At 53.2% G+C, this 15524-nt stretch overlaps 1 protein-coding gene across 2 annotated transcripts in view; it reads left to right on the top strand.

Annotated features, from left to right (window-relative positions):
* ADGRG3 (adhesion G protein-coupled receptor G3) overlaps positions 1–14699 on the top strand; it is a 31437-nt gene extending 16738 nt beyond the window's left edge. The window contains exons 4-12 of one of the 2 annotated variants that reach the window (XM_088830109.1): positions 1020–1166; positions 1978–2112; positions 2617–2656; positions 2832–2923; positions 3081–3193; positions 5683–5963; positions 6172–6265; positions 7578–7852; positions 14058–14699. In XM_088830109.1, coding sequence (XP_088686235.1) covers positions 1020–1166; positions 1978–2112; positions 2617–2656; positions 2832–2923; positions 3081–3193; positions 5683–5963; positions 6172–6265; positions 7578–7852; positions 14058–14086 — 1206 coding nt within the window. In that variant the 3' untranslated portion in view covers positions 14087–14699. Of the gene's footprint in view, positions 1–1019; positions 1167–1977; positions 2113–2616; positions 2657–2831; positions 2924–3080; positions 3194–5682; positions 5964–6171; positions 6266–7577; positions 7853–10330; positions 13422–14057 lie in introns of those variants that run through there. The other variant, XM_055412670.2, reaches the window with a different exon arrangement.
* Positions 14700–15524: the final 825 nt, after the last annotated feature.

The raw sequence follows: 15524 nt of genomic DNA, 5'->3' as shown, positions 1-15524 counted from the left end.
CAAGGTTATCAGAGAGAGAAAATGTGATAACTTACAGGGAATATTTGGTGCAGTGACGGCACAGCCTCCCTCAAGGCATAAAGTGGAAGGTGTAAGTTCGGGCAGCAGGGAAGTGGTCTGTCACTGAGGGATTTTTAGGTCAACCTAGAGAAGAAGAGATGGAAGATGGACTGGCCTTTCTCAACCCTTTATCACATCACCGTAGCAGCTGAGCGCTCTGCATGGGGTAGGCACCGGCCTCTGAAATCACCCACATGTCCTTTTGACAAGGTTCTGGGCTAGGAAGCAGAAAGTTGAGGCTCTCGGCTACAGCGCTTAGCTCCCCCTCTCTCCATGCCCATGGGTGCTTTTGAGGCAGGATCACGTGGGACCAGGCTGCAGCCCCAGGGGAACAGTGAAGTCACAGAATGGACGAAACACGCTTGGCGACTACCTGTGAACATTTATTTTAATATTTTGACCATTCTAAGCTGTTACAAAATGTGTTGTTGGGTGGGGATGGATATCACATTCAGTGTGAATTCTTGTATTCTTCCTCTTTGTCCTCACTGTCTCCCTTCCCAATGGCCTTATGCTTTCCCTTTATCCCTGATTCGGAAACCAGACACTGTCACCCTAGCCCTATGTCAGCACAGCAGGGGTCAGGACCCTGGCCAAGAGCACTACCACTGACCCTTCCTCACACCTGCAAACTGACTTGTCCAGGTGTTTCCGCTTCATAACCCACTTTCAGTCTGCCTGACTGGTGGCCACATGGACACCTTGCTGGCTCCATTCTCCATATTGGGAAAACTGAGGCTCCACAAGGGCTATGACTTGGCCAGTGGCTCACAGCCTGAACAGAGCAGAGCTTGGACTGTGTCCCCAGGTGTCCCACCTCTCAGAGCTGTCCTGGGACACTGGTGCTGTCCCACCACCCAGCGTGCCTCAGTTTCTCCTTCCAGCTGGGGGAGGGGCAGGAACTGTGTTGGTGGCTGGGCCCCTCAGGGCAACAGAAGCAGCTGGGTCTGTGGTTGCAGATTCCGAAACAGGTGACCAAGGACGAGTACCAGCACGCTGACAGAGTCCGGCTGCCCAAGAGCCTCTTCGGATCCCTGAAGAGCGGTGGGCCAATGGTCCGGTTGGGCATAATCATCCTGGACGTTGGTCTGGGGAATGTCTTCAAGGTGAGGAGAGGCACAGGGTGGCTGAGATTCAATGCTGGGTTCACCGGGACATGCGTGCCTCCTCGGGAGTCTTTGCTGAGGGACCCAATGGGGATGAAGGAAGTGATGAACGTCTGCAGAATGCTCCTCAAGCAGCTGAGGTCATCTGTCCTTAGAGTCTGGACCGCAGGCTCACGCTGGTTATTCCCACTTGGTATTTAGACACCCCCCCATCAGTGTCCTTGGACTTGTATCTGTATCCCAAGCAAGTTCATGTCCTGTGTACATCCTTGTCCATGCACATACATGCATCTTTTTTCTTATCCTGATTACACATATAATCACGTATGTGCTGGTATGATCATGTTCACACAAGCAAGCATATGCATTCCCTTGCTAATGTGTACCAGGTATGTCCCCAGAGGTGTGTCTGCACTCACACGGGGGCTTATGCATCCGTGAGTGCTGGTGGGCAGGGGCTCACCACCTGTAGGCATCCACTGTCCTCCAGCCCTCGTCTGATCTTCCTTCTAAACCTGTGCTCCAGTTAAGAGGGCAGAGGAGGCCTGGGGACCAGAAATGGACAGCTATCAGATATACAGTGTTGTGGCCATTCGGCCAAGAGTGTAGGGCCCGTCCTGGCACAGCCGGTGCAGACTCTGGGGAGCAGCAGTAAGAAGGTCACCCATGACTCCTTATCCCCTGGACCTCTGGCTCCAGACTTTTCCCTCCAGGCAAGGTGCACAAGCCCTAGATGGTCCTAGGAGCCCACACCAGGGTTGGGCCAGGGGAGCCCCTTATGTAGCCTGACTTCCCCCACATCCTTCCACAGGGCTCCCTGCTCAGCCGGGAGGACGGCAGCAGTGTGTTGAACAATCGCATGGTGGGCTTGACTCTGGGTCACATAAATGTCACCGAACTGGCCGAGCCTTTGGAGATCACCTTCTCCCACCAGTACCAGCCCCCCGTGAGTCCCCCACCCTGGCCTGGCAGTTCCCGAGGGGCACATGGGCAGGTGGGCATCCCCAGGCATATAGACAGACACGCAGGGGACTCTGCACCCCCCCTACCCTCCCACATCCACCTGGGGGAAACCATTAGGACCAGAGACACAATTGTGTCCATGGACACATGTCCAGCCTAGGCGTGCATGTCCTCCCAACATGCTCCACTTACATGCTCCCAGAGGGGCCTGGTGGACCTGGCAAACCCACAGGCACACACACGGCTTTGCACATCTGCTCACAAGTGCACTCCCCTAAAGGAGCCCCCAGACATACGCCCCTCCCTCCCACACCGATCCACGCCCCTGACCTGGGCTGCATCAAATGCTTCAAATGCGGTTCCTGTGTGACCACAGGCTGAGCCTTGCTTCCACCTAATGCAGGCACGTGCTGAGACACGGAGCACCCCCTGCTCCTTGCTCCCAGTCACCCCTGCCTTGCTCCTGACTCCCACTCTCTGCTTTTAGAACATGAACCTCAGCTGTGAATTCTGGGATGCGAAAAAAGGTAGGGCCTGGAGGTCCTTCCCTGGGTAAGATGAAAGGAGGGTAAGGGTAAGTCCTTAAGGACAGGACTCCAACGGCAGGGCCGTCCCCTCTTCCCTTCCTCTCCGGACATCTCTCTTCCCTTTCCCTGCCCTCCCCTCTGCTATGCTCCCTCTCCTTCTTCCCTGGGTCATCAGGAGACTGGTCTTCCAAGGGCTGCTCCACGGAGGTCGGAGTCCACAGGACTGTCTGCCGCTGTGACCACCTGACCTTCTTCGCCCTGCTGCTGGTAAATAGTGCCCCCTCCCTGACCATCCCAGCAATTCCAGAAATGCCAGGGCTCCTGGGCCAGGGATCAGGGTGGCTGTGGGCAGGGGCCAGGCGTTTGGGGTGTGCGGGCCTGGCCTCCAATTGATAGGATTCTCATTTGGGGGAATCACCCGCAGAGGCCGATCTTGGATGAGGCCGCCGTGAAGGCCCTCATACACATTTCCCAGGCTGGCTGTGGTGCCTCCATGATCTTCCTGGCCTTCACCATCGTTCTCTACGCTGTCCTGAGGTGGGTCAACCCGCCCCGGCCCCACCACACGTCTCCTTCCCTCTCTCGAGGACAGCAGATGGGTAGGGTAGAAATCAGCAGAGTAGTGTTAATCCTGTGTTATACTCATATTTCCTCCAAACCTCAGTGTCCTCATCTATAAAATGGGATTGGAGGCTGAAAAGTGTCTGGCTATTTCAGTTACAGGTGGCAGAAACTCAACTCTAATTGACTTAAAATAGATAATGCATGGTTCTCGGGACTGAAAAACCCAAGGTGATCTCAGTTCAGGTGATGATGGATCCAGGTGCTCAAAGATGTCCCTGGGACTCCGTGTCCCTCTGAGTCTCACCACTTCGCTTTCTCCTTGGTCAGTCATGTCAGGCAACTTCTTCATACTCAGGGGCCTTGGGGAGCCCCAGGCTTGCATCATAGCTTCTTAGCTGCCTAAATAGCTAATCTTCTGAACTAAGCCTCAGAATTGAAGTCTCTAAAAAGACTTTATTTTGAAATAATTATAGACTAACAGGAAGTTGCAAAAATAGGACCTAGAGTCCCAGGGTTCCTTCATGCAGCTTTCCTCAGTGATGACACTTTCTATAACTATAGTACAGTATAAAACCAGGAAACTGATGTTGGTACAGCACTGCTCTTTGGAGAAGGAAATGGCAACCCACACCAGTAATCTTGCCTGGAAAACTCCATGGACAGAGAAGCATAGGTGGGCTGCCGTCCATGGGGTCGCAGAGTCAGATGTGAATGAGCAACTAACACACACACACATACGCGTGCACGTGTGCACACACACACACACACACTCAGCACTGCTAACGAGAATACAGAGCTCATTCAGTTTTCACCATTTTCCACATACATTCAATTGTGTGTGTGTATGTATGTGTGTGTGTGTGTGTGAGAGCATGTTTACGCATGCACACAGGACTGGCTAAATCATTTGCAGGGCCCAGTCCAAAACGAAAACATGTAGCCCCTTGTTCAAAAATCATTAAGAATTTCAAGATGGTGACAACAGAGCATTAAAACAAGCATAGAGCCCTTCTGAGTGCAGGGCCCTGCAGAGATCACACCCCAAAGAAGCTGGGCCTGTGCATGCCCTGTGTGTGTGTGTGTGTGTGTGTATTCCGTTTTGTCCCTGTACTGCAGAGTTGAGTCTCACTGGTGTAACTTAGACCATGAGCCCATGACTAAACAGGCCCACTCTGGTGAAAGGATGGATGGCACTGATTGGTCAGGCCAGATCACATGCCCGTTCTTGGGTTTGAGGTTCATGGCTGAGAGTGGGGAATGGTACTCCTTGGGGAAACCTACGGCTGTTCCTGGAAGAAGGAGAAGCAGGGACAGCAGAAGCTGCTGCAGCTGGTCCCAGGCTCTCCCGGGCCCCGGCCATGGCTGAGGGACCCTCAGGAACTTCTGTTGAAAGAACCCGTTGGAGCAGCCCCAGGCCCAGCCTTCTGACCCATGACTGGCTTGGAGCAGCCCTTGGTCTCCTGACTCCCAGTCTGGGCCCTCCCATTGCCCTCTTCCACATGCTGGTGCTGTTTTTCTGGGGTGCTGCGGCCCCCACCAGCTCCACTCCCCCCATCTCAGACCAAACGATGAGTGCATGTGGTGCCACCCCTGCCCCCATCCCCAAGCCCTGGCCCAGGACACTACCTTCATCCCCAACAAGCTGAGCATGACTTGCCAGCTGGTTGCCCTGCTGGACCCTGTGAGAAGTGCTCGGAGTGCCAGAAGGAAGTGTCAGTATCTCCCAAGGGTGGGGCCTGGCATCTCAGGTGAGGTGCACGTTATCCCTCATGCCCCCTCCAGGCAGCCCTAAGGGCCCATCCCTCCAGTGAGAATCCCGCAGGAACTGATTGGCTAGGAAAGTGCGGTGAGCTCAACAGAGCAGGCGTGGAGCCCTGGGCTGAGAGCCTGGAGCCCCTGTCCTGCTCTGTGACTCTGAGTCCCTGTCCATCTCTGAGCCTCACCTCCTTACAATTCCTGGGCCCCAGGCACCCCTGAGCCGCCCATCCAGTCATCAACCAGTGCAGGGCCTCCTCCTGCTTATTGTGGTGGACCCAAGGTCACAGCACGGAGAGAGACGGAGACAAGGGCCAGGAGAGCTACACTGCTCTCACTTCTGGGAAGCTTCCACCTAAGCCTGGGATAAGTGGCCTTCAGGGACAGCCTTCGCAGGAGGAAATATCCAAGGAGGGTTTTGAAGGTGGAGCAGGGAAAGGCACCTGAGAGCAGAGGGAAGAGCATGGGCAAAGTCTGGGAGCTGTGGAGAAGCAGAAGGCATTCAGAGAGTTGCAAGTTGTATGGTTTGGCTCAAGCATGGAGTCAAGGAATGAAGCCAGAAAGATCCAGAACCCACAGCGTCCTGCAGGTCACGAGAGAGCCCCTGGACTTGAATCAGAGGGTGCTCACACTGGCAAAGAGGTGCAACGGAGGTGGTCAGATGGAGAGGTCTGGGGGCCCTTCCTCACGGGCGCTTCCTGCCCCAGGTTCTCCCGGCAGAGGTTCAAGTCTGAAGACGCCCCCAAGATCCACGTGTCCCTGAGCATCAGCTTGTTCCTCCTGAATCTGGCCTTCTTCATTAATGTGGGGCGAGGCCTGAAGGGGTCCAATGCCGCCTGCTGGGCCCGGGGGGCCGTCTTCCACTACTTCCTGCTCTGTGCCTTCACCTGGATGAGCCTGGAAGCCTTCCACCTCTACCTGCTTGTCATCAAGGTCTTTAACACCTACTTCGGCCACTACTTCCTGAAGCTGAGCCTTGTGGGCTGGGGTAGGTGTCTCCTGGCCAGTCAGAGGGTTGGCTGGCTCTGTCTGGATGAGGCCAGAAGGGGTCCAGCCTTGGGGAGGGCCATGGGCAGGGGCAGCTCCCACTCTGATTGGTTCAGAGCTCGAGGGGTGGACGGGGGGAGGGGGATGTGAAGGAGGACGTGCCAAGGGAGCCTCAGCTACGCCATACATCCTTCCCTCCTCGTCCCCAGTCCTGCCTGCCCTAATAGTCATCGGTACTGGGATCGCCAACAGCTATGGCCCCTTCTCCATCCGGGATGAGAAGAACGTCACCACACTGGAGCTGTGAGTGGTGGCTGTGGGAGTCAGGGTGACCTCAGGGCCCTGGGGGCAAAAATTAGAGCCAGAAGGAGGTGGGGAGAGGGGAGAATCTCGAGAAGAGAGTAAGTCAAGGCCGAGAATCCTCAGATCCAGCTAGCTCATGGCCTGGAGGGGTAAACTGAGGCCTGGAGAGAGGAAGGACAAGGAGAGATGGGGCTGAGAAGGAGAGAGGGCTGGATCAGGAGGCAGGACGCCCTGCTCCAGCCTGCGGCACCACCAGCCTCTATAGCGCCTTTGGGAAAATTTTAAAAGGTACCCCCTTTATCCCTCTGACCTGCATGCCAGGTGCCCAGCCTGGTGAGTGCAGGGTGAGCTGGATTTCAGCCTCCACCTGACCCCCAGCCAGGTGCCCCGCAACTCTCCAGTGCTTGCAGCAGCTCTGGTTCTGTGCAGACTCTGCCTCTGAGTTGCTTTGTGACCGTGAGCAAGTTCGTCCACTCTCAAAGCCTGGGTCTCCTCGTCTGTACAATGGGGGTTGATCCACACTCGCTTTGGGGCCTTTCAACCCCTGCGGTGCAGGGAACAGTGCAGCCGAGTTGAGCCTCTCCCAGGGCTCCCACCTGAGACCCATGACTCTGTGCTAAAAAGAGTTGGCAGGGCCTTGGTGCTGTGCCCAGGGCCTCGAATGCAGAGCCCCAGGGTCCAGACAGGTCACATAAATGCATGCAGCAGCCTGGGTGGGCATGGCCGCAGACTGGCAGTCACACCCAGCCTAATTGGCAGCTGCTTACTGTCCCTCAGGAGGGTGTCCACAGAGCTGCCAGCTGTATGGTTTCATAAGAGAAGCAGAAATTGGCATATTTAGCGAATTCCCTGGTGGTCCAGTGGTTAGGACTTGGTGCTTTCACTGCTAGCGCCTGGCTTCAGTCCCTGGAGGGGGAACTAGGATCAAACCCAGGTCTCCTGCATTGTAGGCCGATTTTTTACTGTCTGAGGCTCTAGCAAAGCCCAAGATCCCATAAGCCGAGTGGACTCTGGATGTAGGTGCCAAACCTTTCACTTTTAAAAGGGTGTTCCTTCAGGGGTTTTTTCCCCCAATATAAGGTGGGGTGAACAAAACATGCTTTGAGGACCAAATTGGCCTTTTGTACCCACTGGTCTAAAGGGATAGCAACCTAGAGCCTCACGACATCCCCTCCCCTGGGAGAGCAGGGGAAGGATGGATGGCTATGTGGGCGGTGCATCTTCTTAGTCAGAGAAGAGCAGGCCGGGGAGACTGCCCAGGGCTTGCTCTCAGGGGACTTCCTCTGTCCCAACGGCCATCCATCTCCTCCAGATGCTGGTTCCATGAGAAAACTGCCCTCTATGTCACTGTGCATGGCTATTTCCTCGTCGTTTTCCTCTTCGGCGCGGTGATCCTGAGCCTGGTGTCCTGGAAGATCTTCACTCTGTCGAGTGCCACAGCGGGCAAGGAGAAGGGGCAGCACTGGAAGGGGGTCCTCACCCTGCTGGGCCTCTCATGCCTGGTGGGCCTGCCCTGGGGGCTGGCCCTCCTCACATCCCTAGCCCCATTCACCGCCTATGTCTTTGCACTGTTCACCTCTCTGCAAGGTGAGGCTCCTGGGCTAGGGAAGAGATGGGCTGCCTTCCTGCGCCAGAGGGTGCTGGGGGCTTTGGGGGAGGGTATAGATAGCAAGAAACAGGATTCTACTCAGGCTAGCTCAAATCAAGGGTTGTTGTTGTTTAGTCGCTGAGTTGAGTCTGATTCTTCTGTGACCCCATGGGTTGTCGCCCACCAGGTTCCTCTGTCCATGGTATTTCCCAGGCAAGAATACTGGAGTGGGTTGCCTGTTTCTTCTCCAGGGGATCTTCCTGACCCAGGGATCGAACCCCACACTTTCTGCATTGGCAGGTGGATTCTTTACCACTGAGTCACTGGGGAAGCCCGGTGGCACTCAAGGGTACTGATTTTAAATATCCAAGGCTCCCCCAAGGACCCCAGGGCAGGAAGACTGGCTGAATTCATGGGAGCTGGTAGCAGGGTCAAGAAAAGCCACCAAAATCAAAGCAGATACTTGCTCCATCTTTTTCTCTGGAGTCACGAGAAGTCTCTCACCTTTTCTCTGCAGTAACTTTTTCCCTCCACTAGCCCATTCTTACCCATGGCCTCCAACTGGCTGCCCAAGATGGCCACCTCATCCCTATGTCATCTTCCCAGTCTGCTGACCGTGGTCTGGCTCAATCTCTTCTATGTTCTTAGGAGAGTCAAGGATCTGACTGGGCCGTCAGACATCCATCTCTGGTCCAGTCATCTGTGGCCAGGAGAGCAAGATCATGTGATGTGATGGCTACGTGACATGAACCGAGTCTTGGAGGGTCTGTGGAGGCGGGAAGGAAATGATTAGTGGAGGAAATGGTAGATAAGCCTGCTCCCTGCCCCCACAGAATTTTTCCTCCCATATCCAGCAAAGGGGCAGGTACTCAGGGTACATGTGGGGCAGGGTTTCCCTGCCTGCACCTGTCCCCTTTCCTCCTCATACCCCTGTTTCATACATGCAACTTAAAGAAGTATATCACAGCCCGACAGTGAGGGAAAACAGCCCGGACGGGAACGGCAAGTGTGGCTTTGAGTCATAGTCTCATCCTGTCCAGAGCAGTCACTAGGGATGCAGGAGGTCTAGAACCAGCGGGTGCAAGCCCACAGGAGCAGGGCTGGCTCCCAATGCCTCACGAGACTGCATGGCAACATGGTTGGCAGCACTGGGTACAAGCAGTTCTTGTTGTTTAGTTGCTAAGTCATGTCCAACTCCTTCCTGACCCTGTGGACAGTAACTCGCCAGGTTCCTCTGTCCATGGGATTTCTCAGGCAAGAATACTGGAGTGGGTTGCCATTACCTTCTCCAGGGGATCTTCCTGACCCAGGGATCAAACCTGAGTCTCCTGCATTGGCAGGCAGATTCTTTACCACTGATCCACCTGGGAAACCCAGGGAGAGGCAGACCTAGGTTCAAATCCTGCCTCCACTCACCACCTCAAAAACTCATTCAACTCCTCAGATCCTTGTCATCTGTACAGTTGGGATACTCCCAGTACTTTTCTCACCAGATCTCATGATGAATAACTGAGATAATGTGTGTGCCGGACACAGTAAGCCTTCAATATGTGGGAACTATGTTAACAACAGAAGTCGTTACTATTAGGCATCAGAGACTGGCCCTAGGTGAAGATTCACGAGTCCACATCTGAGAAGTCTCAGGGGTTAAGGTGTGGGGGCACGTCTTGAAACTGTGGATTGTCATTTTTTCTGAGGTTACCCATTACACCTAAATCTGAACACTTCACCACACTAAGGTTTTTCGACTGACTATGAGTAACTCAGTATTTCTCTCTTTCTCACAAACAGAGCCCTCAGCCCCCTTTAACTGCCCTTGAAGTCTTTTCAGTATTTTTTTTAACAAGTTTACTTTTTAAAAAAGTTTTACCTGCGCTGTGTCTTCATTGCTGCACCCAAGCTCCTTGTTGTGGTATGTGAGGATTTTTAGTTGTGGCACACAGGCTTTGTTGCCCGGTGGCATGTGGGATCATAGTTCCCTGACCAAGAAACCTGTGTCCCTGCATTGGAAAGCAGATTCTTTACCACTGGACCACCAGGGAAGTCCCCTCAATACTTCTATAGTTGAATAGGGTTTTAGTTCTAAATTTCTTTTGAAGACACAAAAAGATTTTTACTTCTCCCTCAATGTCTGTACTTACTACAGTTTTCATACCTCATGCCTTCCCTCTTCTTCGTGCTGAAGTGCATCCTGGAATAACTCTTTATAAGAAGGGCAGTGGTCGTTGTTTCGTATGGTTGAAAATCTCTTCATTTCGGCCTTTGTTTTATGTGATAGATATGTATACAGATTTTATTTCAAGGACTGGCTTTCATTCCCAAGATATTGATTAGATCCTTTCTCAGGAGTAGATTTCATCTTGGGGGCTGATGTTTCTGTACATTCTTGAACATTTACAGTGGAGCGGTTTCGCCTCTGGGCAGCCGCCAGCCCCAGCCCTGCCCCAGGCTCACTGAGGCTTTCTCCTCCCTGGCAGGTGTCTTCATCTTCTGCTGGTTCATTGTCCTCTACTGCCCAGGCCAGAGCACCGTGACCGCATCTTCTGGCACTGCCCGGGTTGACCACGCCCACACCGTGTCTCATGAATAGAGGTTGGCCGTGTGGCCAGGCCAGGCCCGCCCTGCGCTCTGGACTCAGCTCTAATTTGCGGTGGGGGGAAGGGGGTCCCTGCCTCCTTCTGGGCCTCAGTGCCCTCCTCCGTACAATGTGACTGGGGAGCCAGGGGATGGGAAATACGTTGGGCCATGTTGTCTCAAAGGTCTTATCCAGATAAACTTATGGGTCTGAGAGTTCACAGATCCAGGATGGCAGGAGTCTCAAGTCCCTGTAATCCTGAGACCCCTGGTGGCACAGAGCGACACCCTCACCCTGCCTCCACGCCCACCCCCTGCCCTCAGAGCAAAATGGCCTTCTAGTCTCAGAAAGCCTGAGTTCAAATAAGGAAGTCGGCCCTTGGCCGCCTCATGAAGGAGTCCCCAGCTGCTCCCCTCCCTTCCTTCTCCTCATCACTGCCCTCCCACAGCTCTGCCCTTGGGCCGCCTGCACCTGAGGGGACACTCAGGGCCAGCGCCCGCTCAGGCGTGGGGGGCTGTTGTGGACTGGAGATTTGTTTGGAGGGGGTGGGGGGTTGGTCCTCCTCTGGTCTCACCTGGTCCCAGCCACTCTCTCCAGGGCCACCCTCATAGAGGTCCCCCATCAAGGAATGCCACTTACTCAGTAGGTGGGCTACCTCAAGAAGTCCCCCAGTCCCCCCTCTGGACTGCCTTGCAGGTAGCCCTGATACTGACCAGGGTCCTTGGCCTTTGTCAATCAACAGACATTGACGGGAGGCCAGACGAGAAGTTCAGGCAAGGCTTTACTGGGGCCCCTGGTGCAGAAGGGGAAAGTAAGGTTGCCTTGCTTGCTCGCTCCCTGAGGGCAGGGGTGGCGAAGCTGATTCCTTTCATGGGGTGAGGGTAGGGGTTGGGCTGGAAGCATGGCTTAGGTGGTTTGCCCATCCTTCTGGTGGTGCTGAGTACAGGGGGCATGCACAGTACCGAGCTTTTTTTCCCTGCTTTTATTCCTGGCTCTTCAGAAGTGGCATTAGGGACGTTTTTAGTTTTTTGTTTTGTTTCTGTTGTCCAGAACTGGCCCCAACTGCACATGCACGCAGTTATTTTTAGTCCCATATAGGTTCTCTGCATTTTGTTGCTGGAGGAGAGGTCTGCCCAGGTTGCAAGCATTGCAGCAAAGGGTCCCAGGTCCCAGCTGGTCTCAGGTGGACTGACCTCTGACCTACTGTCTTGGTGGGGGTGGAGGGCGTAAGGTTCAGGGCTCAGCACACCTGAGGGCTGAGGAGCCAGTGCGGGGGGAGGGGGGTTGTGAAAAGAGAGAAGGTGGACATTTCTTCTGGCATCCAAGCTTCCATAGTGCCAGGGGAGTGCCTCAGGCCAGACCCAGTTGGGTTTGTCACTTCCAGTGGCTGGGCTTGGTTTTGAAACCACTGGTTTCCTCAGTAGGAAATAAAAAAGAGGCAGAGACAGGAGATAGACACAGAGACACAGAGATAGAGATGGCGAGAGATAGAGAGATAAACTGATAGAAAGATGAACAGATCAACTGACCCAAAGAAAGAAGGCAAAAGGAGAGACAGACAAATTCAGGGCCATGCTGGCCCCTGGGCTGGCCCGACCAGGAGGGCAAGGCGCTGGTGCCCACCCCTCTATTCTACCCTACGCTGCGCCTCACCCAACTGACTGTTCAGCCTCACTCTTCAAGCCCCACCCTCCCCAGTGTGCTTTGCAGAAAGTCTAGCACCTTCCACAGGTGAGAAGTTATTATTATTAGCGCCTCACCACAACCTCTGGCTGCCAGTCTGCCTCCTCCCCACCAATGTCCTGGACTTGGATTCCCCTTCTCCCTCCTCCCACTCAGCAAACAGATGAAAGAAAGGAAGCCCGGGACCCTGGCTTTATGCAAATCACTGTCCCTAGAAGGGAAATCTTAAGAGTGTGGACACTGCAACAGCTGAGCCACGTTATCAGTTTGGGGGACAAACTTGGGGGGTTTCAGGGCTTATCTTCACACTGAAGCTCTCAGCAACCTTACCCCAAAGTCTCAGAGTTAGTGACCTGTCCTCAGGAAGAATGGCTGCTTCAGTGTCTGACAGGCCTGGGTTCAAATCCTAGCTCTGCTGTTTAGGGGCCGGGTGGCCCTGAGCCTGTCACCACACCTCTCTGAGCCTCAGATTCACCCTCTGTAACATGGGGCTTCTTGAGTCTTGCGCGCGCATGCTCAGTTGCTCAGTGTTGTCCGCCTCTTTGCGACACCATGGACTACAGCCTGCCAGGCTTCTTGGTCCATGGGATTTTCCAGGCAAGAATACTGAAGTGGGTTGCCATTTCCTACTCCAGGGGATCTTCCCAGCCCAGGGATCGAACCTGGGTCTCCTACTTTGACAGGTGAATTCTTTACCACTGAGCCACCTGGAAAGCCCATTGAATCTTAAGTGAGGTGATCAAAGTGCAGTGCCTGACATTAAGTCAGCAGGAGTTAGTTTGCTCCCTTGGCCTAAAGAAAACCTGGGTTAAAGCAAATTGTGAGCTTCTGCAACCTGTTTTGGAGAAGGCAATGGCAGCCCACTCCAGTACTCTTGCCTAGAAAATCCCACGGCTGGAGGAGCCTGGTAGGCTGAAGTCCAAGGGGTCGCTACCAGTCAGACACGACTGAGCGACTTCACTTTCACTTTTCATTTTCATGCATTGGAGAAGGAAATGGCAACCCACTCCAGTGTTCTTGCCTGGAGAATCCCAGGGACAGGGGAGCCTGGTGGGCTGCTGTCTATGGGGTCGCACAGAGTCAGACATGACTGAAGTGACTTAGCAGCAGCAATAGCAACCTGTTTGTTAACTAGGAGGGTGTGAAGTTCAAAGCTCCCTTCTGTCAAGAGGGAGGGGACATATGTATACCTCTGACTGATTCATGTTGATGTTTGGCAGAAACCAATCCAATATTGTAAAGCAATAATCCTTCAATTGAAAATAAATACATTAAAAAAAAAAAAAACTCTTCCAGATTCCTTGCACAGCTCTGCCAAGTGGACCAGCCCTGGGTGGGGAGGAGGAAATTGAGCCCGGAGGGGCCCAGTAACCCCACCCAAGACCACCCTGCAAGCTGGGCCAACACTAGAGCTGGGGGCTCCCTGGGTTTAGAGTTATTACCTTGTCCCTGATCTCTGAGTCTCAAGGGAAATCCTGGGCAGTGGTTTTTTTTTCTTGCTTTTTCCTTGCTTTCTCACTTAAGACATGCTCAGTGGGATAAGGGACCAATAGAACCAAAAGCCCTGGATGGGAGGGGTTTCCAGGTTCAGCTGGGGAGAGCCGAAGGGGTACATAGCTAACAGCAGAGATGTCCTGTTTGCTGCCTGGCTCTCCAGCCCAGGGCCAGGCAGCAGCAGAGGGGCTGGGGTCCCTCACTGCTTGAAGTCACTGCAAAAGTGGCTCCAGGCACCAAGTTGAGCACACGATAAGGCCAGGGAGGGCTATGGCAAAAAAACACCCCAAGGTCCACCTAGATAGATGAGGTTATCCTGTCACTGATGCAGCCAAAGGACAATCTAGAAGGTGGACAGCCCGATGGTCAAGAGCATGAACTCAGAGGTCAGCCTGGCTGGTGTAAGGTCTTTGCCTTGGACCAGTTCCTCACCTACTGCATTTGTAATGCAGGGATAACGGCGGCTGCCCGACAAGGCTGATGCTTACATGAGATACCAGCTAAGAGGGCTGCCCACCCAACACAGTGTGACTGTGACTAAGCCGGAACTTGGCTTTGCTGACACCTTATCAGGCCGTAGGCGGCAGTGGTCGTCTATGTGCTGCAGGAAGGGTGTCCCGTCATCGTGGTTCCCTGCCAGTTTCTCTGTTCTGTCCCAACTTCTTCTTTCCTAAGAGAGTCCCTTGTACCGCAAGGAGATCCAACCAGTCCATTCTAAAGGAGATCAATCCTGGGTGTTCATTGAAAGGACTGATGCTAAAGCTGAAACTGCAATACTTTGGCCACCTCATGCGACGAGTTGACTCACTGGAAAAGACTCTGATGCTGGGAAAGGTTGGGGGCGGGAGGAGAAGGGGACGACAGAGAATGAGATGGCTGGATGGCATCACCGACTCTGTGGACATGAGTTTGAGTGAACTCCGGGAGTTGGTGATGGACAGGGAGGCCTGGCGTGCTGTGATTCATGGGGTCGCGGAGAGTCGGACACGACTGAGTGACTGAACTGAACTGAACTGAACTGAAGAAGACCTACTTCCTTCATGCTTTCAGAGAAGTAATTTAGTATCAAAAGACAAAAATTCTTTGCAAATTGATCCATGAATGCAATGCAATTCCAATAAAGATTCTAAGTGAATTTTTAGGTTTTCTGAAACTTATTCTAAAATTTATATGAAAGGGTTTTCCTGGTGGTCCGTTGGTTAAGAATCTCCCTGGCAATGCAGAGGGTGTGGTTTCGATTCCTGGTCCAGGAAGATCATTTGCCCCCTGGTCTACATGCTGCGGGGCAACAAAGCCTGTGGGCCACAACTCCTGAGCCTGTGCAACTCCTGAGCGCGTGCTCTGACATGAGAAGCCCCCGCAATGAGAAGCCCATGGACTGCAACTAGAAAAAGCCCATGCACAGCAATGAAGACCCAGCACAACCAGAAGTAAGTAAATAAATAAAAATTTTAAAAACTAAATAAAATAAAGTTTATATTAAGGCATAGAGGCCTCAAATAGCTAAGTCATCCTTAATGAAAGAGGGAATAGAAGGAAGAGCTGACCTGCAGATATAAAAAGTAAACAAGGCCATAGTGGTAAATTCAACGTGGAGTCTGTGCAGGAATAGACGTGAAGACCAGTGGAATAGAACAGAGGGCTCAGTGGCAGGCACATGTACACCTGGGAGACTTACTGTATGACAAGAGTGACATCACGAGGAAGGGACAAATGATCTGATGATGGTGTTGGAAAATTAACTCGTTGTAAGGGGAAAAATAAAATCCCTGCTTAACTCCTCATACAGAGATGAACTTCCAGCAGAGTAAATGTCTAAATGGCATGGCAAAATTATAAAGTTAACATAGGAAAATATTTTTTATTGGAGTATAATTGCTCTCCAATGTTGTGTTAGTTTCTGCTGTACAACAATCTGA

The sequence above is a fragment of the Moschus berezovskii genome, chromosome 22 (assembly GCF_049115385.1).
Source record: "Moschus berezovskii isolate FMDL1 chromosome 22, NW_MosBer_1.0, whole genome shotgun sequence".
Taxonomy (NCBI): Eukaryota; Metazoa; Chordata; class Mammalia; order Artiodactyla; family Moschidae; genus Moschus; species Moschus berezovskii.
Note: the sequence above shows the minus strand (reverse complement) of the source record. Positions and strands in the feature narration are given on the sequence as shown.